This window comes from Macrotis lagotis, chromosome 6 (assembly GCF_037893015.1).
Source record: "Macrotis lagotis isolate mMagLag1 chromosome 6, bilby.v1.9.chrom.fasta, whole genome shotgun sequence".
NCBI classification, from domain to species: Eukaryota; Metazoa; Chordata; class Mammalia; order Peramelemorphia; family Peramelidae; genus Macrotis; species Macrotis lagotis.
This window is the reverse complement of record NC_133663.1, coordinates 83,734,863-83,757,996: the sequence shown is the minus strand read 5'-3', so window position 1 is coordinate 83,757,996 and position 23,134 is coordinate 83,734,863. Positions and strand designations below refer to the sequence as shown.

Here is a 23,134-nt window from a genome sequence, read left to right as displayed (position 1 = left end):
CAGAAGCAGAAGTTAAATTATATAATTGCAAAGATAATTAATTTTGGCCATAATTTTCATTCTAAAATACATAACAATTATTGGCATCTAAGCAATAAAATCCTTTATCATTCCACTTTTCCCTATATGCTGTTTATCCAAACTAAAATCTCCATTCCCTTCACTGCTTGTCCCTATCTTTCAATAAATTGGAGAATGGCTTTTGTTCTTGCAAATTTGAATCATTTCCTTATATATCCCCCTTAGATGGGGGCAGCTAGGTGGCACAGTGGCTAGAGCAATGACCCTGGAGTCAGGAGTACCTGAGTTCAAATCTGACCTCAGGCACTTAACAATTACCTATCTGTGTGACCTTGGGCAAGTCAACTTAACCCCATTGCCTTAAATAAATAAAAAAACAATTTAAAAAATTAATCCTCTTAGATGAGATCTAACTTGCTGCAAAGATTTTCCCTATAGTTACCTGTATCCCTTCTAATTTTAACTGCATTAGTTTTGTTTACACAAAATATTCTATTTTTATCTCACTGAAATTGTGCATTTAATCTCCTGAGATCTTCTCTTCCATTATCCATAGATCTAAAAGGTAGTTTTTTCCTCACTCCTCTATTTTAAATAGGATTTCTCATTTTATGTAAACATTCTGTATCCATTTAGAATCTATCTTATTAACTAGAATTCACATAGCTTTTTAAGGTTTGTGAAGCACTTTACATGGTATCTCATATGATACCTATAATACCTCTGTGAGGTAGGGGTAATTATCCATTTTACAGAAGAGGAAACCAAGGCAGAGTGAGGTAAAGTGACTTACCCAGGATCACAAACTAATAAGAATGAGGCAAGATTTATACTCAGGTTTTCCTGACTTTAGTTCATCACTCTATTCACTGCACCAACCACCTGGCTAGTTGGTATCTTGTTCTATGATGTGAGATGTTTGGTCTATGCTCAATTTGTGCCAAATTATTTTCCAGTTTTCACAGCAGTTTTTGTTATTTAGTGAGTTCTAACTCCAGTAGTCATGGTCTCTGGGTTTATTGATGTGCTTCTTTACTGGGTGTATTTACTCTTCTACTGGCCAACCTCTTGAGTTTTTTAATTAATAACAAGTTATTTTGATGATTATTGCTTCAAAAGACAATTTGAGTTTTGGTGCTACTTAATTCAATGACATTTTCTCAATCCACTTCCGAAGTTCTTTGATATTCCTAGAACACTTGTCACTGTTGATCCACTTCTTCTCCTGCATGGTCAAGTCAATGAGAATTTATCAAGCACCTCTTACATGCCAGGCAACATAGCAAATACTGAAGTCATAAAGACCAAAGCAGCACCTGCCCCTAGAGAACTCCAATCTAATGAGGGAGACAACAGTAAACACTTAGGTATGAACAAGCTATAGAGAGGAGAAATTGGGGATAATCTCAAAGGGAAGAATACTAGAAGGGGGAAATTGCTTTACTTTCTCCAGGTTCCTCCTGTCTGTCTACCAGTTTTCTCTCCTTTGCTGGCTCATCATCCATATGGCATAGGATCCTAGATTTAGAATTGGAAGTGCTTTCAAGAGACCACCTAGTCCAAAACTCTCATTTTTTCAGATGAGAAAAAGGGGAGATTAGTCACATAGGCAGTCAACATTAAAAGGTGAATTTTGAAGTCAGATCCTCTAACTATTCATTCCTAATACTGACTCCCACCCCTGATCCCTTGGGTCCCCTTCTCTTCTCACTCTACACTACCTTGCTTGGTGGGATCACTAATCCCAATTAATTCAATTATTATTTCTATGTATATATACATACATATATAAATCTTTTCTCACTCTCCTGAATTAAAGTCTCAAATCACTAATTGCCTTTTGCAATTGAACTCAATATTGCATAGTCATCTCAAAATCAACATATCCAAACCAGAACTCATTCTTCTGTATATATAAAATTGTTTTCTTCAATCCATTTTTGTGTTTCCTTTTCTAAGCTGTTGACTCACTAGATCATTTCTTTTCCCAATTCTTCTACTTGATTTTTAAAAAACTTTTTTATCTCTTTCAAGAGAATTTTTTGAACTGGAGATCAATTCATATTCCATGTAGGTTTTTTCCCCAATGTCCTCTTCTGAAATGGTGTTTTGAACTTCCTTATTACCATAGTTAATCTGTTTCTTACTCATGGTTAGTTTAGTTTGTGGTTTTTAAGGTAGAGTTCTGCTCCTGGGTCACGGTGGGACACTGTCCCAAGCTTTCTGCTCATCAACCTTCCATATGTTGGGACCTCCAGCTTCCCTAACTTCTCTGGTGTTGCCTGGTCTAGTCACACCTGCTGTGCTGTTTCTAAGGCCTCTCAATTGACCTGCTGAACCAGGATCTGAGACCATAGTTGGTGAGCTGGGCTGTGGCTGGAAGGTTTCCACTGCCTTCTCTGTCCCTCCCTGCTCTGGGTCATTCTTCCCCTGTACCTTTTTAGAAATCCTTCCAAGACTTCTTTTTCTTTTTTTTTTGGTTTTCACAAGGCAATGAGGGTTAAGTGACTTGCCCAAGGCACATTGCTAAGTAATTATTAAGGGTCTGAGACCGATTTTGAACTCAGGTTCTCCTGACTCCAGGGCCAAGTGCTCTATCCACTGCAGCACCTAGCTGCCCCTCAGGACTTCTTAAATTGGAAAATGTTCCACTCTTCCATTTTGTGGGTTATGTTGCTCCAGAATCTGTTTAGAGGTTTGTCTGATATTTTTTCTGAGGGAAGCTGAGGAGAACTCAGGGAAATTCCTGACTACTCTCTGCCATCTTTGGAACTCATTGCTCTGTACCAGCCTCTCCTCTCTCCCAAGAATGCTGCCATTCTCCCAGAAACTCCCAAACACATTCATCCCAAACCCGGATGTGTCATCTTCCCAGTTGCCAGTATCCATAGACCTGAGATTATCTCCCACTTGCTCCACAGAGATAACTCATGAGTAACACAATTATTTACCAGCTTTCATCTCCTTTAGAATGTGAGTTTCTTGAGGGTAGGAAATTTTTTTTCCCTTTCTTCCTCTGTATCCCTGTACCTGATCCACAATAAATGACTAATAAATGCTTTTATGATTGAATCAAATGCATGTAATGGATTTAAAGTCCTTTTTATAACCATAAGTTACTATATAAAATATGTGTTGTTTTTCTATTAAAGATTTGTAATCTTTCTGAGGGAAGCCTATTGCTACAATCTGACAGCCATGTTTAGGATCTCATACTTAGATATTTTACCTTCTATACCAATAGTATGTTTGTCATCCATTCCAAAATTTTCCCATTAAAAAAACATAAAAAGAAAAATTTTAAAAATCAGCTTATTGGAAAGAACACAAGAGACTTTTGTTTCTAATTTGACACCACCACTTCACTTTCCTCATTTGTAAAATAGAGATAAAAATATTTTCACAGTTGAACATGATGAGATTCAAAGGAACTAATGTAAATAAATCCACAAAGTACTATTAAAATGAGAGATATTTTTATTAAAAAAATATTTATTTAGTTTATCTATTAGACAAACTTAACTCAATTGTCCTGGGCTCCTTGCACTTTAGAGTTAATGAATGCAAAAGTACACTTGAAAGTCAAAGTGATATAATAACTAAAATATGGACTTCAAGTCTGAAGACCTGTACTCAAATTCCACCTATAATAAATCAAAGATTTGTGACTTTGGACAAATTATTTTACCTCTCTAACCTCAATGTCTTCAACTGTAAAATGAGGGTGTTTTGAACTAGATAGTCTCCAACATCCCTTACAATTCTAAATTTATAATCCTACAGATCTAGATTTATGATCTATAGTCTATCATTCTTCTGGTTATTTTGACTACCTTTTCTCATCCACCACACTACTTGGATACTTCAATCCAGTCAATCATCAAGACCTGTTGAATTAATTTGTACATTAATCTTTATTGTTTTCCTTGCATTTTCTCTGTGACTATCCTAAAAATCAAGACCTCCTATTATGTGGTGTAGGACAACTGCAAAGTTCTTCTAAATCTCTCTGCTCCCCTTCTTAACCCTTTTAGGAATATATCTCATACAGATTCACCAAGCAGCTAGGCAGTACCGCACATAGGACACTGGGTCTAAAGTCAGGAAGACCAAGTCTCAGATGGTTACTAGTTGTTATATCCTTAGGCAAGTCACTTAACTTCAGTTTTCCTCAGTTCCCTCATCTGTAAAATGGAGACAAAAGCCCCTATCTATCAGGTTTGTTGTGAGGATCAAATGAGATAGCCATTATGAAACTACTTCACTCAGTGCAAGCATTATATGGATGCTAACATTGCTAATTTCCCTTGTAGGCTTATATACTCAGCTTTGCAGGGTAAATCATTTGTGGTTGTAAACCTCTATCTTTTGTCTTTTGGAATGCTGCATTCCAAGATTTCCTCTCATTTTAAGTAGAAGCTATTGGATCTGAAGTGAGCCTGAAAATTCCTTAAAACTGTTTATTTCTGGATGCTTGCAAGTTTCTTTGTTTGCTGAGGAAGTTCTGGAATTTTGACTTTAACATTCCTGAGAATTTTCCTTTTGGGTACTTTCTAGGAAGTAGATCTATTTCTATTTTGTCCTCTGGTTCTAATTGATTCAAACAGTTTTCATTTATGATTTCTTGAATTGCAGCATCTAGCTCTAAAGAAACATGGAATGAATTATAGAAACTGATGCTGAGTGAAGGGGGCAGAATCAAGAGAACATTGTACATATTAACAACAATATTGTGAATTGATCAACCCTGATGGAACCCTCAGCATTTCAGAGAGCTAGGACAACCCTAGGAGACCAACTATGGACAATGTTATTCCCATTCAGAGGAAGAAAAACAAAACACAACACAATAAAAAAAAACCTTACAGAATCTGAATGAACACTACATTCACTTTTTAAAAATTTCTCTTATGTATTTCTTTCCTAACTCATGGTTTTCTTTCCCCTTAATCCTAATTCTTCATACAGAAAATGACTAATCTGTAAACATGTTAAACACAAACATGTATTTACAATGTTCACCCAACTGTTTGTTGCTGAGGGGAGGAGGGATGGGAAGGGAGGGTAGAATGAAATTATATAAAAATATGCATACACATGTGGATGAATTTTGAAAAACTTTCATCTCATGTAATTGTAAAAATAAAATAAAATATCAATTTTAAAAAAAGAAATGAAGTGTCCAGGCTTTTGAAAGTCATGATTTTCAAGGATTCTCATCTTTTCTCCTTGAGCTACTTCCCAAGTCAATTGTTTTTTACATCAGATAATGTCAAAAGGTAAGGTAATTTCATGTTTTCTTCTATTTTTAAAAAATCTTTAGCCTACATGAAGGCAGTAGCAGTGGGAATTCAATTTAATAGCATTTATACTGTATTTATTCAAAAAAGAAAAACATCGCATTAGATAGATGTTAGGAATACAAGAACAGAACATTTCCTTTCTACAAGGAATTAGCATTTTCCTGAAAAGAGACAAGTTATCCATGGATAACTAAATAGTAAATAGATATACAACAGGGAAAGATCAGGAAAGAATTTATTCAGAAGATAGCAGTTAAACAGAATCTTGAAAGGAGCCAGAGATTCAAGAGGCAGAGATAAAAAGGGAAAGTATTTAAGGAAAAGGGACAACATGTACATAGGCAAAGATTTAGGACAGAAAGCATACCCCTGAAAGAACAAAGGGTCCTTGAGGGTAGGGACTGCTAGGCCCTTAATAATTAGTGGTTGTTCTATACACAGTCATGCTGTATATAGAAGAATAGCAAGGCCTGTTTGTATCCAATGTAGAGTGTATAAAGAGAAGTACAGCTAGGTTCTAGTGAATCTCATGAAGTGGTTCCATTATTTGCTTTTATACTATATATTTCCACTGCAATAGAATCAGTTACTTATAACTTTAACTAGTATGAAGTCAAAAACATGTAATCACTTTATGGAATTCTGAATTTGAATTAATTGAAGCCTAACTATAATATGAAATTCTTTAAAAAAAAAAAAAGAAAGAAAGATTAGGCCAGATTGTGAAAGTCATAGTGGTAATTAGAAGTCAGTGAGCTAGGAGAGTAATATAATCAGACATATGCCATATCAGGCATATTTAATTCGATAGCTATGTGGAAGATGGAATGGAGAAGGGAAAGGAGATAAAACTATTATTTAAAATCATCCTGGTGAGAAATAATGAAAGTCTGAAATTAGGATAGTGGTCAGTTAAGTGAAGAGAGGGGACAAATGTGGAATAGGTTGCAGGAACAGACTTTCTGAAAAGACTTATAACTAAATGATTATGAGCAAGTAGTTGTTACAAAGAGAGAAGAGTTAAAGGTAACTCCCCAGATTTTCAATTTAGGAGAAGGAAAGGATGGCGAGATTCTCAATAGAAATAGAAAAGATGAGAAAAGGGATGGATTTAAGGGGAAAATAATTACTAATGCTTTGGACATATATTTGAGATGAATATGAGCTGTCCAAATGGACATGTCTAGCAGAAGTTGGTGACATAGAACTAGTGAATAGGAGAAAAATAAGAACTGGGTAGAGATTTAAGAGCTCTCTTCAGATAAATGAATCCTTACGGGATAAGATGCATGAAGAAAAGAAGGCCCAGGATAGATACCTAGGATACACTCATGCATAAAGTTTAAGACAAAGAAGATGAGCTAATAAAACAAAGAGGTCAGACTAAAAATCAGTAAAGAGTGGTGTGGCAAAAGCCCAGAGAAGAGAGAGTATACAGCAGAAGGAAGTAATTAATACTGTAGAAAACTGTAGAGATAGTCAATGATGAGATTTCATAATTTAGAGAAATCTGGTAACCTTGAAGAGGATACTTTCAGTCTGGTAGAGTTGACTAAACTAGAAGTTAGAAAGTGGTCAAGGAATTTGAGGCAACAAAGGGAAGCGAAATAAAGAACCATAATGTAAGGGACTGGCATGGATCAAGTGAAGTTGGTCAGGAAATTTATTTTTTAAGTAGGGGGAAGGTCTTGTCATATTTATCCAGAGCAGAGGAATGAAGAGATTGAAAATTAGAGAGATTGTATGATCAAGGGGAATTTGATAGAAGGCACAAATAAAGTATTTTAAAAGTCTCTGTGAAGTTTTAACCTACTAAAACTTAAAACTGAACAAAAATTTTTGGGACATCATGAATAAGGACTGATCTCAGTAAGGGGAACAACCACCCCTTCTTCATTGCCTATTCTAATTCCTTCAATTTCTTTTTATTCTCTTATTGTTAAAGTTAACATTTCTAAATCATTACTGAATAGTGGTGATAATGGGTATCCTTGTTTCACCCCTGATCTTGCAGGAAATACTGCTAGTTTACCCCCATTACATATAATGCTTGCTGATGTTTTAGATAAATACAGCTTATCATTTTAGGGAAAATTCCATTTATCCCTATACTGTCTAGGGGTTTTAACAGGAATGGGTACTGTATTTTGTCAAAATATTGACCGTATCAATATTTTGTGACTGATTGTTTTCCTAATATTGACCCATTCCTGCCTTACAGGTATAAATCCTATCTGCTCATGGAATATTATCCTAGTAAAAACTTGTAATCTCTTTATTAATATTTATTTAAAATTTTTGCATCCATATTCATTAGGGAGATTGGTCTATAATTTCCTTTGTTTTGGCTCTTCCTGATTTAGGTATCAGCAACATATTGGAGTCATAAAAAGAATTTGGCAGAACTTTTATTTTTAAAATAGTTTTTGTAGAATTGGAATTAATTGTTGCTTAAATGTTTAGTAGAATTCACTTGTAAATCTATTTGGGTCTGAGATTTTTTCTTAGGGAGTTTGTTGGTGAGGAGGAATAAGGGGAAAGGAAAGTATAAATGGGGATGAGAGAATGGAGGGAAATACAGAGTTAGTAATCATAACTCTAAATATGAATGAACTCTCCCATAAAATGGAAGTAGATAGCACAGTGCATTAAAAAGTAGAATCCTGCAAGATTTCTTGTTTCTAAGGGAGGGGTGGAATGGAATCCTTGTTTACAAGAAACACATTTGAAGCAGAGGCACATGGGGTAAAGGTAAAAGGTTGAAGCAGAAAATATTATGCTTCAGTGGAAGTAAAAATATCAGGGGTAGCAGTCCTGATCTCAAACAAAGCAAAGCAAAAACAAGTCTCATTAAAAGGATAAGGAAGGAAACTACATCTTCTTAAAAGACATCATAGTCAGTGAAGTAATATCATTATTAAATATATATATATATATATATATATATATATATATATATATATATGCAACTAGTGATATATCCTCCAAATTCTTAGAGAAGGTGAACAAATTACAGGGAGACATAGATAGTAAAACTATAACAGTGGAGGACCTCAACCTCCCTCTCCCAGAAATAGATAAATCTAACCACAAAATAAACAAGAAGGAAGTGAAGAAGGTGAAGAAAATTTAGAAAACTTAGATATGATAAATCTCTAGAGAAAATGACCTTCTCTGAAAAGACACCTACACAAAAACTGACCATGTCCTAGGGAATCAAAACCCCACAATCAAATGCAGAAAGGCAAAATATTAAATGTATCCTTTTCAAATCATGATGCAATAAAAATTACATATAATAAAGGGTCATGGAAAGATAAACTAAAAGTTGAAAATCACCCCTTCTTTTAGACTAGAGCAAAGAGAAGAAAATGGAGGTGTTGAGGGGGTTAGAGAAGTGGAAATGAAAAAAGGGAGCTCATGAGGGACAGGTTCTAGTTTTTCAGAAAATTAGGAAGTAAAATTTTTACTGAGGGGGAAATGAAAGGGAGATAAAGGTGGCTGAGGAGGATTCAATACTAAGTCAAAGAGAGAAGAGTAACAGGGCTGCCATGCAGTAGTGATCATCCCCCTTTGACATTAGATAAACATGTTAGTATTGTGTGACTTCATTTGGGAACCCTAATATAGGTGTGAGAAGGCAAATGATGCAAATAACCCAAGGTTGTAGTTTGAAATGGGATGAACAGTCATAGGATGAGGATACTATTAAGTTAAATTGGGTTTATTAGAAATTTGTGATCTAATCTCAACTGGACTCTTACTTTAGCAAGGCAATCATTCTATTTCTCTTTAACTGAGTCAACTCGCTCTCTAAAGTCATACTATTTCAAACGTTTCTATCTCTCCTCAAGGCATTCCCTGACCCTACGCTCTCCCTTAGAATTTTGACCAAATAAATTAATTTGGCATTTAAACCTCTTCATAACCTTGTCTCTTCCAACCTGTTCAGTTTTCTTAGATTCTGCTCTTCCCCACATACTCTATGATACAATCATGTTAGTCTACTTGCTATCTCATATAGGACCCCCCCCACCCCGGCTAACCCCATGCTTGGAATGCTCTGCTTCCTCCTTCCACCTCCTAGATTTCTTGGCTTCCTTCAAAACTCTGCTCAAGTTCCACCTTGAGCAGGAGGCTTTTCCTTCTCCTAACAGGTGCTCTTCCATCTATTCTGTTTATCTCACTCATGTATCTACTTATTCAGATATTCTTCCCCCCCCCCCATTAGAATGCAAACTCCATGAAGGCAGGGGCTCTTTATATTCCCAGCACTTAGCATTGTGCTTGGCAACATTAAATGATTAATAAATCCTTGATTTACAAATAACTAAGGAACAAGACTTCAGAAAATAAAGGAAGGTCAGAGGAAGGGTAATAGACAAGAAAAGCAGGAAAGGTTGAAGTGGTAAGAGGTGATAATGAAGATAGAAAACATTTAAAAGTAAGGCAGAGAGAGAAATAAAAGTATTAAGAAATATAAGACAGCCTCAGACACTTAATAACTGCCTAGCTGTGTGACCTTCAGCAAGTCACTTAACCCTACTGCCTTAAATTAAAAAAAAAAAGAGAGAGAGAAATATAAGAAAGGCATTTCAGCTTTTTAGCTCATAAGAGATCTAACAGTTATGGGTTCACAATGTGACTAAGGAAGTTTTAAATTAGTTTCAGTATATTTGGGAAATGATGTATGATTATACACCTTTCAATAAATTCTTTTTAAAAAACAAACTAATAACATTCATTCACATTCTTTTTGTACTTAGTATTCTTTATATTTTCTTCTATTAAAAAATTTAAATGTAATTTTTCTTGAGATACATATGTGATCTATTTTAAACTCTAACTAGAAGAACAGACTATTAACAATGGTAGGCAACTGTTATTTTTTTTTTTAGATTTTTGCAAGGCAAATGGGGTTAAGTGGCTTGCCCAAGGCCACATAGCTAGGTAATTATTAAGTGTGTGAGACAGGATTTGAACCCAGGTACTCCTGACTCCAAGGTCAGTGCTTTATCCACTACGCCACCTAGCCGCCCCCAACTGTTATTTTTTAAAAGAATAAATCTCTTTCATGGGATGGAATGCTAGCTAGTTGTATGGATCAGCAACATGTTGATGATGACTCAATATCACACAGAATGCTATCTTGACTTTAGCCATTTTAACTCACACCTACCATGAGTTTTTTTTTGTTTTTGCAAGGCAGTGGGGTTAAGTGACTTGCCCAAGATCACACAGCTAGATAACTATTAAATATCTGAGGCTGGATTTGAACTCAGGACCTCCTGACCCCAGGGCCAATGCTCTATCCACTGAGCCACCTAGCTGCCCGTCCCATGAGTTTTTAATAATCCACTTTAAATGGCACATATTTTAATTTTCATTTAATTTCTAGTTCCCAATCAGATTTATAAACTCCATCAAGACAAGAACTACACTATATATTTTTTGTATGGACCCAAGCACCTAAAAATGTTTCTTTGTATATGTTTCATATAAGGTATGCAAATACCATCTTCCTCAACAATATAGAAGTTCTTCAACTAGAGGAACTGTTTCATCTTAATCCTTTTATCTCATTTCACAGCAAGTGTCTTGAACACAGTGGGAACTTAATAAATGCTGAGTGATTTAACTGGGTAAGGTAAAATGAAGGTGCAAATCATTGAAGCTAAGGACACTGTTAAACTGGGAGACTAAAGTGTGTTAGAGGAAACCAAAGAGTCTCCAAGTATGAATACAGGGGTTGAGATAGAGAGGGAAACCATGAGTCAGTTACTAAACTCCACAAGAAAGGAGGGAGAATGACCTAAGGGCAGATAGACAACATGTTCTAGATAGACAACCAAATACCAAGAACCTAAAAGGAGGAAATGTTAAATAATGATTGGGGGAATGGAAGAGATTGATCTAAAAGTGTCAGTGAAGAACAAGGAGTATATCTGCTTCTCATCCTGGTCCAATGAATAGAGTAAGAAGAGTAAGGTACAGCCAGTACTGGAAAGAGAGGCCATTATCTTCTTAAAAGGGTAAAGTTTCCATTTGTGCAAAAAGGAGTATGTTAGAAAAAATTAGTATTAATGAAAGCTTGCTAACAATAGAGTGGGGGGGAGGGAAAAATGGAAAGGGAGAGCAAAATAGAAGAGACATGATAGCAAAGGAAGGGAGTTTTTAGTTAGCTTTTGACAATGAATTACAGAGGATGAACTAAGGAAATAGATTTAAGAAATACTTTAAATGAAAAATTAATGATGGAACTTGGAGACAAAAAATCCCCGAAAATTCAAAAATTAAAACTAAAATGTTTAATCCAGTTAATTAAGAGAAAAACAAAAAAAGTTAGATGCAGTTGATTTAGGAAGGGAATGTGATATGCTAGGAAATATTAAGTTTTAAGAAACAGTAAGACATTCAGATGGGGATGTGATAAAGCACTTAAAGACGTAAGAGTAATGCTCATGGTTATACATATATATAGCTTATATTAGATTGTTTTCTGTCAAGGAGGGAGATAGGAAGAAAAATGTAAACTCAAAACTTTGTAAAAAATGTTTGCTGAAAAAATACCATTTCATGAGGCTGGAAAACTAAGTAAATTTAAATTTTTAAAAGACAGTAATACTCAGATCTTAAAGACAAACCTAAAAAAAAGAGTAGACGGGGTGGCTAGGTGGCACAGTGGATAGAGCACCAGCCCTGGAGTCAGGAGTCCCTGAGTTCAAATCTGGCCTCAGACACATAAAATTACCTAGCTGTGTGGCCTTGGGCAAGCCACTTAACCCCATTTGCCTTGCAAAAAAAAAAAAATTAATTAGTTAATTAAAATAAAAAAATAAAAAAGAGTAGAACAGTAAACTTCAGTTTTCCTTTAATATCATGACTTTCTCCATCCTAGTTTTTAATATCATAAGTCAGCATAAAAAATTAAATGGAAGGGCCAACAGAAAACACAGAAAAAGTTTAAAAATAAAATATATGTATAGTATAGTATAACATCAACCCAAATTTTACAATAAGGTACTGTAAATAACCCCCCCATAAAAGAAAAAGAAAAAAATTCTGACTTATCTAGTATGAGTGGAGGATCAAATAATTTTACATGGATTTTTCAGATTCTGAGGACATCATGCCCCTCACAAAGTGGAAGGAATGACTATAAGATGTCCATTAATGAGAGAATGGCTAACACAATTGTGGTACATGAATGTAATAAAACATCACCACAGCAAAAGAAATAATAACTGTATGAAAAATTCATAAAAGCACAGAAATATACAAACTGATATGGTAAGCAAAACCAGGAAAACAACATAAAAAATAGTTATACAATGCAAACAGAAAGAAAAACAAAATAAAACCTAATTTCTAAAATTATAACTAAACTTGGTCAGAGACAAACTGGAAAAATATGAAACCTTCTTTTTGTTACAAAAATAGGGAAATGTTGAATGTAGAATAATGCATATACTGTTACAGATATGGTAAATGTTTTGTTTGGCTTCCTGAATTTTTTTCCTTTCTTTTAAAATCTTTTTTACAAAGCATAGTTCATTGGAGGGAGATGGAGGGAATCATCTGGAAACGAAGGTGATGTAAAAAAGGCTTAACAAAGGATATGCAGAGGAAATATACAGATGAGGAAATCAAAGCAATCCATAGTCATATGAAAAATTGCTCTAAATCATTACTTATTAGAGAAATGCAGATTAAAGCATCTCTGAGGTACCACCTCACACCTCTCAGATTGGCCAACATGACCAGAAAGGACAATGATCAATGTTGGAAGGGATGTGGGAAATCTAGCACACTAATGTATAGTTGGTGGAGCTGTGAACTCATCCAACCTTTCTGGAGAGCAATTTAGAATTATGCCCAAAGGGCAATAAAAATGTTCATATCCTTTGATCCAGCAGTACCACTACTGGGTCTATACCCTGAAGAGATCATGAAAAAAAATGTAAAAACCTCACTTGTACAAACGAATTCATAGCAGTTCTGTTTGTGGTGACAAAGAATTGGAAACTGAGTGAATGTCCATCAATTGGGGAATGGCTGAACAAATTGTGGTATATGTACCTTATGGAACATTATTGTTCTATTAGAGACCAGGAGGAATCGGAATTCAGAGAAGTCTGGAGGGATTTGCATGAACTGATGTTGAGCAAGATGAGCAGAACCAGAAAAACATTGCACACCATAATAGAAACATGGGGTTGATGATCAATCTTAATGGACTTGGCTCAGGGACAGTTCTGGGGTATCTGTGATGTAGAATACCATCAGTATCCAGAGAAAGAATTGTGGAGTTTAAACAAAGACCAAAAACTATTACCTTTAATTTTAAAAAAAAAGGTAATCTTATGTAATTTTGCTGTCTCTTGTATTTTATTTTTTTCCCTTAAGGATATGATTTCTCTCTCAATACATTTAATTTATATAAATGTACAGCATGAAAACAATGTAAAGACTAATAGACTACCTTCTATGGGGGTGGGGGAAGGGAAGTGAGATGGGGGGGAAATTGTAAAATTCAAAAATAAATAATTTAAAAAAAAAAAAAGGTTGACAGCAGCAAAAAAAAAAGTGATAGTGCACTGAGGTGATCTCATGGTTTCAATTAAAGGAAAGCCCATAGAGAGAGAAGAGATGATTGTCAAGTCAAAGCTAATTGCCCTAAGGAGCTTACAATTAGTGAATGAAATAGAGTGCAAATAAAATGAATGACTGGTCAGAGAAGAGAAATAAAAAGATGATGCTTCATGTAAGGCAAGATAACAGTTAATTAAATTGATCAAAATGTTAAAGAGGTCAAGAAAATTGAGAAAAACCATACCTATCAACTGAGTTGAACAAATTATGATATATGAATGGAATATTGTTATATTAAGAAATGAATGAGAAATTCAGAAAAACAAAGGAGAACCCTATATCAACTGATTAAAAAAACAAAGAAAGCAGAACCAAGAGAGTAACTCCTTAAAAACAACAATAGCAACAACAAATCATACTAAAAGTCTGTCAGGGGCAGCTAGGTGGCATAGTGAATAGAACACCAGCCCTGGAGTCAGGAGTACCTGAGTTCAAATCCAGCCTCAGACACTTAATAATTACTTAGCTGTGTGGTCTTGGCAAGCCACTTTAACCCCATTGCCTTGCAAAAACTTAAAAAAAAAAGGCTGTCAGATTCAGAACAATTTTCATGACCAATTCTGGTCAGGAAAAAAAAGATGGCAAAATACAGTTCCCTTATCTCAGCAAAGAGATGGACAAGTTATGGCAATAGGATATTGGATGCAGTCATTCTATTAGTCAGTCTTGTTTAACTGTTATTCATTGGGAGGGGAAATATAATGGGAAATAGAGGTGATATAAAAAAATTAAATATATATAAATACAGACTTGCATAAAATCATGCAGAGTGGAGAAAGCAAAATGAAAAAATAATAATGTACATGATGATTACAATATTAATAAAAGCCACAAAACTCTAGCCAAATACAATGGTCAAAGTTCAGGACTCATCTTAACAACCAAGAATTTATTTCTAGGGAACATGTTTTGAAGGCAGATTTGTTTAGATTTGTTGGGAAATGACTTCCATGTCAAAACAAATCACATACTTTTTTAAAGGTAAAAGAGGGATGAAAGGGTTTTGGGGTTTTTTTTCAAACAATGAAGTGCTTTGAATTTGTTCAAAGGGAATCCTTGAATTTTTTTAACAAAATGTATGATCGAAAATAGGTGTTTTATGTACTTATCAAATAATAAATACTTCTGTATTAAGCATTATACTAGATGCTGAGGTTAAGAGAATAGAAAGGTAATAGGATAATATCCTCAAGGAATTTACATTCTACAGATGCAGAAGTCAGCAACTAAAATGTACAATGTTGTGGCCTTGGCCAAGCCACTTAACCCCATTTGCCTTGTAAAAAAAAAAACCCTAAAAAAAAATAAAAAAATAAAATGTACAATGTTCATCATCCCCCCAAAAAAACAGAGAAACGGAACAGGTTTTTCTAGTCATAATGTATCTATCCTAATAGAGTTGAATAATCAAATGAATCCAATAATTCCAGGGTATACAAGCAAGAAAACTACCATGGCACTAATGGTTTACCAGGAAATAATTTCCACTAAATGAAGCTAATTTCTCAGGAGAAACATTTAACCACAGCTTCCCCTACCATAAGACCAAACCCAATGTGATGGTCAAAGAAATTTGATGTCAAAATATAAAATCAGTGTTACATCATAAATTTATTTTTAAAAACTAAAGGATAAACTTACTCTTGTCTCTCATATCTGAGGGTTTCTCGGATGGACCATGCAACCTGGTATGGTGAGGCTTGCTCTGATTCCTCCAATTCTTCTCCACTATCTTCAGACCAGTCCAGCCCTGGGGCACATGAGCAGATAATGTGCAGGAAAGAAAAATGAAAATTCAAAACATTAATTTATCTTTGAATTTAAGAAATAAAAATTGTCCAAAATATCTAAATCAATATTAGTACTACCGTAATATAAATTCCACCTAATATGCCTGAGTTTAATTCTAAGATATTACTAAAATAACTAATTAATATCCATTCAGTATTCAAGAAAATTGATCATAAAATATATCTTCCAACAAAAAAAATTTTCTACTCTTTATTGGAGATGTATATTATCAGCAGGGGTAAAAACAAGGAGTCACAAGATTTATTCTAAGATATAAGAAAAGGAGATTTATAGTAAGAACATATTTCTATATTTCAAACATTTGTAGTTCATTGGTGTGGATGCTCCAATTACCAGTACAGGTCATAATCCCTCTATGACTTCAAAGGCAGTCTTCAAGAATTGCTATAGTTGAAATATCCATCATTGCTTAGCCAAACTGGTAATGAGCTTAGAACTTAACTAGGCTAGTCTTTGCAGAACAAAATACATAGCACAAAATATCATTCAATACTAACTAAAATAATATGAAATATGCCACAGAACAGAAACACAAATCTGGGAGCCTCAGGGAGAGGACCTAAGGGTTAACAGAAAAGGGAGACAGGTACACTCTGCTCAGAAAAAGAGAAGGTCCACTGAGCTCCAAGTGCTCATGAAGTTTATAATGAATAAACACACACTTTTCTTTTCTAAGCACAGATGAGAAGAGATGAGTAGGGAGGAGTACCACCCAGAGTGCCTGAAGTGAAGGAGGAAGTTACCACTGGTAAGGATGCAAAAATAAAGGTGAAAGACAAATTTTGCCAATTTCTCAATTTGGTCAGAAGCAACCCATTTTTTTTCCCTTCAATTATTCAATTATGGATTAAAAAAAAGCTATGCATGGAGTTATTTTTTGTAATGTACAATATTTAACAATATTGCCTCAATTAATTTATGAAAGTTATATTTATTTTTCTGCACAGCCTACTTTGTTACAAAAGAGCCTCAGTGCAAGAGCACATATTAAGTCTTTTTTAAATTCTGAGTCAAATTTAATAAGCTTTTACTTATACTCCAATATAAATAGAACTACCTCATAAATGAAAGCTAAATTATATTTTTAATAATTGAATTTATAGCATACCCCAACCCCCACACAAAAAGACTAAATTATAAAGTTGAATATTTCTAGTTTTAAGAAGGGCAAATGATACAAGGTAAAAACCACTGATGGTCAAATAGGGTCATCATTCACCTTCTAATTCACAATAATAAACATATTTTTATATAGTTTCAAAAAGACTTCCAAAGAACTTAAGATTATGGATACAGATTTGGTGTTGGTGCTTCATTCAATTCCTTAAATTGAGAATTGTAATTTAAATCCACTCCCCACCTCAGTTTTTCTAGGATCTAAATTTAGGGAAATACTGGAAAAAAAATATATATCTAATGTTACTTTGAAGAATGTTCAATTATTTTAACTAAACATAATTATTATATTTGTTTAAAATTAATTTCATTGTAATCAGTACAAATTTATGTTATTTTTTTATTTTTATATAGCTGTTTTCCAATTATATGCAAGAACAGTTTTTAGCATTCACTTTTTTTTAAGATTTTGAGTTCCCAATTTTTTCCCCCTCTCTCCTTCCTTTCCCTTCTCCTCTTCCTAAAATGCTATTAAATTTGATATGGGTTACATTATATTATTTCTGCCCAAACAATTTTTATACTTTTAAAACTGGATTTTGTATATTCACTTTTTCTTTAAAAAAAATTTCTAGGGGACAGCTAGGTGGCACAGTGGATAGAGCACCGACCCTGGAGACAGGAGTACCTGAGTTCAGAACCTACCTCAGACACTTAATAATTACCTAGCTGTGTGACCTTGAGCAAGCCACTTAACCCCATTTGCCTTGCAAAAAAAAACCTAAAAAAAAATTTCTAAAATGATTTTGGGGGGGGGGGGCATGGAATAAGCATTTTAACAGCTATACATGCACTGTGTTAAGCACTTTACAAATATTCTCATAACATCCCTCAGAAGTAGGTGCTGTTATTTTCCCCATGTTATAGTTGAAGAAAATGAAGGCAAACAGAGGTTAAATGACTTGTCCAGGATCACAGAGCTAGTATCTGAAGCTGAATTTAAACTCAGGCCTTTCTGACTCTAGTCCCAGCCCTCTATCCACTGTACCAACCAACCACAGTCAGTTATCCAACTTTAACAATATGGAAAACATTGCTCTATCTTTCACAAAAATATGAAACTTATTGACTTTGGCAATTATTATTATTACTACATTAGTATACTTGTTTGTGCAGATGTTTATTTTAGCCAAAGAACTATCATCCAATTTAATTAAACAAATATTTATTAAGTATCAACCACATATCTGGCACTGTGTTGGCACTAATGGACAAGGATAAAACCAACCCCTGACAACAACTGGGAACTCAGGATGGTGGAAGGAGACCTCCCTTTTAGGAGATGACCCTGAAGCTAACTGTTGAAGGGAGTTAGGCATTCCAAATGACATTAGGAGGAAGAACACTCCAGGCTTAGAGGAAAGCCCTTCAAAAGCAAGGATGCAGGAGACAGGATATTATGTCTATCATATAGATCATGTCAAAACATCCTGCTATCAGCATAGCAAGCAGGCCAGTTTGGCTGGAATACAGAGTGAAATGAATAGGAGTAATGAGAAACAGGTTTAGAAAGATAAACCATAGTCACATCTGACACAAAGGAGTTTGTGTTTGATTCTAGAAGCCATAAGGAACGACTGCAATTCTTTAAGCAGAGAAGTGTCAGACAGACCTGTACTTAGCAACCATATAGGGAGTGGATTTTTAAAAGTATAGAAAATGATCCAAAGTCATATGAAAAATTGCTCTAAATCATTACTTATTAGAAATTCAAATTAAACCATCTCTGAGATACCACCTCATACCTGTCAGATTGGTCAATATGACCAGAAAGGACAATTATCATTGTTGGAAGGGTTGTGGGAAATCTGGGACACTAATACATTGTTGGTGGAGCTGTGAACTCATCCAACCTTTCTGGATATCAATTTGAAACTACACCCAAAGGGCAACAAAAATGTGTATACCCTTTGATCCAGCAATACCACTACTGGGTCTATACCCTGAAGAGATGATGAAAAAGGGTAAAAACATCACTTGTACAAAAAATGTGGTGGCAAAGAACTGGAAATTAAGTAAATGTCCTTCAATTGGGGAATGGCTTAGCAAACTGTGATATATGTTATATGTATGTCATGGAACACTATTATTCTATTAGAAACCAGGAGGGAAGGGAATTCAGGGAAGCCTGGAGGGATTTGCATGAACTGATGCTGAGTGAGATGAGCAGAACCAGAAGAACATTGTACACCCTAACAGCAACATGGGGGTGATGATCAACCTTGATGGACCTGCTCGTTCCATCAGGGCAACAATCAGGGACAATTTGGGGCTCTCTGCAATGGAAAATACCATCTGTATCCAGAGAAAGAACTGTGGAGTTTGAACAAAGACCAAGGACTATTACCTTTCATTTGGGGGGGGGGGGGGAACTGGTATCTTATTGTCTGATCTTGCTATCTCTCTTTTTTCTTTTTTTTAGGGTTTTTCAAGGCAAATGGGGTTAAGTGACTTGCCCAAGGCCACACCGCTAGGTAATTATTGAGTATCTGAGAAGACTGGATTTGAACTCAGGTACTCCTGACTCCAGGGCTGGTGCTTTATCCACTGCACCACCTAGCCGCCCCATGATCTTACTAAATCTCTTATACTTTATGTTTCTTACTTAAAGATATAATTTCTCTCTCATCACATTCAATTTGGATCAATGTAGACCATGGAAACAATGTAAAGACTGGCAAAATGCCTTCGATGGGGGTGGGGGAGGGAAGTAAGATTAGGGGGAAAATTGTAAAACTCAAAATAAATAAAATCTTTATAATTCAAAAAAAAACCCACTATCTTCTTATTTATGTTATCCAGGCCTCTGAAAATATATGCTAATCTTAAACATTAAAAAAAAAGTATAGAAAATGGAGGCGACCAAGAAGGGATCTAGTCTTAGGAGCTCTCTGATAAAACTCATAAACTAAGGACTCTAACTAAACTTTCGAGAGACAGAACCCACAAAGGGACCCAGTGAGGCAGTTCTCCTACTCAAGGTAACCCAGAAAAGAGCAGAAAGGCTCTGTTCCATGGGTCGGAGGGACGGCCAGCCAGAGGGGTGGTGCACCAGAGCAAAAGAACTTCAGCCTCCCAGAGGCAGCCCCAGGGTGCTGGGAGCCGGGGCTCACAGCAGCGGAGGGAGCCTCCTGAGCTGCACCCCAGGGAGCACCAGGCACAAAGTGGGGGAACAGCAGGGGACCTCTGCCAGAGGGAGCACATGGAGCCCAGCCCTCAGGGCACACAGCCAACAGACCCGGAAACAGAAGCAGGCGGAGCCAGTAAGCAGGAGCCCCCAGGGCATGAGCCCAATGAGCTGAGGGAGGGGAGTGAAGAGAGACTGCAGAGCTCTGTCCTCTGCCCCTGGAACAGGACTCTGGGGCTCTGACCACATTCAGATCCTGATCACAGTCTAGGCCCCTGCCAAAGAAGAGCAGGGACCCCCCCACCTCAGCCCCGTGGCAGAGGGAGGTGCTTATGGTCATTCACAGACCAGGAGGGCGGACAGAGCCTCACACACTGAGACCCTTGTGGGAGTGCCCCAAAAGCTCAGGAAACACTCCCAAACCAGGCCCAGGCTGGGAAAATGAGCAAGCAGAGAAATAAAAGGAAAACTATTGAGAAATATTTTGCAAATGAGCCCAAGAAGGATCAAAATACTCAAGTCTGAAGATGAGGAAGCACAAGCTCCTGCATCTAAAGACTCCAAGAAAAACAGAAATTGGGCTCAGGCTATGACAGAGCTCAAAAAAGACTGAAAATCAAATGAGGGAGTTGGAAGAAAAACTGGGAAAAGAAAGGAGAGAGATGCAGGAAAAACATGAAAATGAAGTCAGCAGCTTAGTCAAGGAAATCCAAAAAAATGCTAAAGAAAATAACATGCTAAAAACCAGCTTAGGTCAAATGGAAAAAACAGTTCAAAAAGTTATTGAGGAGAAGAATGCTTTAAAAAGCAAAATTGGCCAGATGGAAAAGGAGATAAGAAAACTCTCTGAGGAGAAAAAATCCTTCAGACAAAGAATAGAATTCAGGGAGATTGATGAATTTACCAGAAATCAGGAATCAATACTTCAAAAACCAAAAAAATGAAAAACTAGAAGAAAATGTGAAATATCTCACTGAAAAAACAACTGATATGGAAAACAGACTTAGGAAAGATAATTTAAAAATTATTGGAATACCTGAAAGTCATGATCAGGAAAAGAGCCTTGACATCATTTTCAAAGAATTACTACAGGAAAATTGCCCTGATATTCTAGAAGCTGAGGGCAAAATAGAAATGGAGAGAATACACCGATCCCCCAGAGAAAGAGATCCCAAAAACACAACCCCTAGGAATATTATAGCCAAGTTCCAGAACTCCCAAGTCAAAGAGAAAATATTATAAGCAGCCAGAAGGACACAGTTCAAATATCATGGAGCTGCAGTCAGGATCACACAGGACTTAGCAGCAACTACATTGGAAGCTCATAGGGCTTGGAATACAATATACCGGAAGGCAAAAGAGCTTAGAATGCAGCCAAGAATGAACTACCCAGCAAGGCTGAATGTCCTCTTCCAGGGAAAAAGATGGACTTTCAATGAACCAGGGGAATTTCAAATGTTCCTTTTGGAATGGCCAGAGCTGAATAGAAGGTTTAATCTTCAGATACAGGACTCAGGTGAAACATGGAGATTGGAGGAGAGGGGGGAAATATGAGGGACTTAATGAGGATGAACTGCATGTATTCCTGCATAGAAAAATGACACTGATAATATTCATATGAACCTTCTCAGTTAATAGAGCAGGTAGAGAGAGCTTTTATAGTTGAAGCACAGGAGAAAGCTGAATTCAAAGATAAAATATGGTGTAAAAATGGAGTCAATAGAAAAAAAGGGAAATGGAATGGGAGAAAGAAAAAGGAGAGGGGGGGAATAGTCCAAGATATTTCACATAAGATTTTTCTTATTACAATGAGCTATTGCAATGATATGGAAGGGGGGAGGCAAGGGGGAATGAGGGAACCTTTGCTCTCATCAGAAATAGCTAGGAGAGGAAACAGCAAATATACTCAATGGGGTATAGGCATCTGGAGTAAGGAGGGGGGGGAGCAGGGGGAAGAGGTGGGGATGTGAATAAAGGAGGAGAGGATGGACCATGGGGGAAGAGTGGTCAGATATAACACATTTTGTTTCTTACTTCTTGCAAGGGGCTGGGATTGGAAGGCCTGCCCAGGACCATGGGGCCAGGTGGATGCTGGGCCTAAGGGGTGGTGTGGGGGTTCAAGGCTTCTTGGCCCCAGGACCAGGGATCTGTATGCTGAGCCAGTCAACGACCCTACAGCAGAGTCAGAGTGAAAGGAGAGAGAAAATAAGAGTACATGGTAGTGGAGAAATAAGAAAGGAGGGAGTTGCGATCAGCAATGGCAACGGTGAAAAAATATGGAAGTAACTTTTGCCATGGACTTACCATAAAGAATGAGATCCACCCATGACAGAGTTGTTGGTGTTGGAACAAAGGCTCAAGCACATTTTTTGTTATTATTATTTGGGGGAGGGTGCAGGGCAAGTGGGGCTGGATGGCCTGCCTGGGGCCACATAGCAGGGTGATCTTTGGGTGTCTGGGGCCGGATTTGGACCCAGGTGCTCCTGGCTCAAGGGCCAATGCTCTGTCTGCAACCCAACCACCCCTACTATTATTACTATTTTATTTTATTTTGGGTCTTTTTTTTTCTTTTTCTTTTTGGTTTTTGCAGGGCAGTGGGGATCGGGTGGCTTGCATGTCAAACGGCTGGGTGATTGTTGGGTTTACGAGGCTGGATATGGACTCGGGTGCTCGTAGCTCCAGGGCTGGTGCTTCGTCCATTGCGCCACCTGGCCATACCTACAATTATTACTATTATTTTTTTTATTTTAATTTTTTTCTCTCCCCTTTACTTTTTTCGCCCAAGTAAGTCTATCTATATCTATGGGGGGGAGGAGGGGTATTTTGTTTACTTGTAAACAAGAATATTTTATTCATGTAAAAAAAACATTTGTACAAAATGAGAATAAAAAAATAAATTTAAAAAAGAAAATACAGTACATGGTAGTGGAAAAATAAGAAAGGAGGGAGTTGCGATCAACAATGGCAACGTTGGAAAAATATGGAAGTAACTTTTGTGATGGACTTATCATAAAGAATGAGATCCACCCATGACAGAGTTGTT

The 23,134-nt window shown here is 36.3% G+C and overlaps 1 protein-coding gene across 6 annotated transcripts in view; it reads right to left on the bottom strand.

Moving 5' to 3' along the window:
* INO80D (INO80 complex subunit D) overlaps window positions 1-23,134 on the bottom strand; it is an 89,836-nt gene that overhangs the window by 38,538 nt on the left and 28,164 nt on the right. For all 6 annotated transcript variants that reach the window (XM_074191543.1, XM_074191547.1, XM_074191544.1 and 3 more), the window contains one exon: window positions 15,618-15,726. In XM_074191543.1, coding sequence (XP_074047644.1) covers window positions 15,618-15,726 — 109 coding nt within the window. The remainder of the gene's footprint in view (window positions 1-15,617; window positions 15,727-23,134) is intronic.